Source organism: Pinus tabuliformis, chromosome 8 (assembly GCF_031772625.1).
Source record: "Pinus tabuliformis cultivar Carrire ecotype Pingquan chromosome 8, CPIR1, whole genome shotgun sequence".
Taxonomy (NCBI): domain Eukaryota; kingdom Viridiplantae; phylum Streptophyta; class Pinopsida; order Pinales; family Pinaceae; genus Pinus; species Pinus tabuliformis.
The window spans coordinates 1,426,557,072-1,426,558,835 of record NC_142294.1 but is presented as its reverse complement, the minus strand read 5'-3'; the positions used below and the strand labels follow the sequence as shown (position 1 = coordinate 1,426,558,835).

Here is a 1,764-nt window from a genome sequence, read left to right as displayed (position 1 = left end):
ATGAGGCACCCATCCTGTCTTCTGGTTGTAGTAGCTTTCTTGAGCGTTGCAATCTACAACTTACAGATGGTTGCGGAAGCAGGTGCGAACATTAGTGAAACCATCCAAGGATTTCTGGTCCCGCAGAACGAGGCGAGAAAACAAGTGGGAGTCCCTCCACTGAAATGGGATGTGAAACTTGCGACGTATGCTCGTGTTTACGCAAGGGAAAGAAGAGGTGATTGCCTCCTTCAGCATTCCGAGGGTCCATTCGGAGAGAACATATTCTGGGGGAGTGGCAGAGGTTGGAACGCTACAGAGGCAGTAGGTGCATGGGTGGATGAAAAGAAGTGGTATAACTATGCAAATAATAGCTGCAGCTCTGGTCAAGACTGCACGCACTACACTCAGATTGTTTGGAGAACGACAACCAACGTTGGGTGCGCCGTCATAAAATGCAGCAGCGGTGACACGTTCATCACATGTAATTACTACCCTCCTGGAAACTACGTTGGAGCGAAACCATACTGAAACATTGGCACCCTCTATCTAACATTTATTCGCCCGCTTGGATTTAGTACGATACTGGATACGGATTTCATTCTTTCAAACTACCATTTCCATTTCTTTGTCAGGACCATTGGTATAGATTATCATATTCTTCTTCTTCCAACACATATGTATATTTCATTATTTCAATGATCATAAACAAGCTTGTCGGACGCTTATATTGATTGAAAAAGTTGCTGGAGTCTCATATTTTTCAGAGTGCCATAATTTTCCAGTGCAAAAGTCATTGTCAATACAATCGGCATAAAATGACCATAAGCGAGCCTCCTCTATTTTTATTATTTTCCGCTAAATTTAATGGAATGAATAACAAAGTTACAACGAATAAAACGATGTTAGTTATAAGCAACCATCAAAATAAAGCAATGTCAGTTATAAGCAACCATCAAAATAAAGCAATGTCAGTTATAAGCAGCCTTCCAATGAGCATCGAAGAATGGCGCAATAAGCATCCAACAAAATTAAATGACTTAGTCCGAAGCTGACCTAAATAAAGTGTGGTCGTGGAGGATTGATTTAAAATTTGGCTATGACACGGGATTAACAAATCGATGGATGCGAAATAAATTATAAATTTAAGTTTTATTTAGTTTCAATGAGTTTTGGTGGTGATAGAATTTTATATGTATATAAAACCTATTGCTTTAAGATAATTTTAGTATTAAGACTCTGTCATTTTTCTATCTGATATTAAATTTAACACAAACTCAAAATTATTATTCATTAAACATTAATGCTATTATAATCGAAAAAAACTAACCAAAATTTTGAATCTATTGAATCATAAATTGAAGTCAGATAAATTAAATGAATAGAAACAGAATTAAATCTTTATTCTAAAGAGACGCCATGCCATACGTCCATAATATGCATAATTCCTAGGGATGAAATCTGATCTCACGGGGCCAATTTAAAATGGCATGGAATCCTTTTTAACGGGTATTCCTCAGCTAATTGTTTAGCCTTGTTAAAATAATCCACCGGTTTCTCTCTATTGCTGTTCACGTCTATGTGGCAAGATGCCTGAGGGATCTGCCAATCGACATGACACACGTATATGTATTTTCATTGAAATACTAATATTTTATTTTTTCTAAAATCCCACATAGGAATTCTCAAGTCTAACATCTTTGTATTCCATTTTCGACGTACCGCAAAAGAAGTTCAATGATTATGTTGAAAGACGAATTTATTTAGGAATAATGCGTATTTTAT

General features: G+C 36.7%; 1 protein-coding gene across 1 annotated transcript; it reads left to right on the top strand.

The window, feature by feature from the left end:
* On the top strand, positions 1 to 510 carry LOC149240984 (pathogenesis-related protein PR-1-like). Its single transcript, XM_089370395.1, has one exon. It carries the CDS (start codon positions 1 to 3, stop codon positions 508 to 510), a length of 510 nt encoding a protein of 169 aa, XP_089226521.1.
* The last annotated feature ends 1,254 nt before the right edge of the window (positions 511 to 1,764 follow it).

What these genes read in the sequence shown, in the direction of transcription:
- LOC149240984 (XM_089370395.1), top strand. Translation starts at nt 1, where the DNA reads ATGAGGCACCCATCCTGTCTTCTGGTTGTAGTAGCTTTCTTGAGCGTT.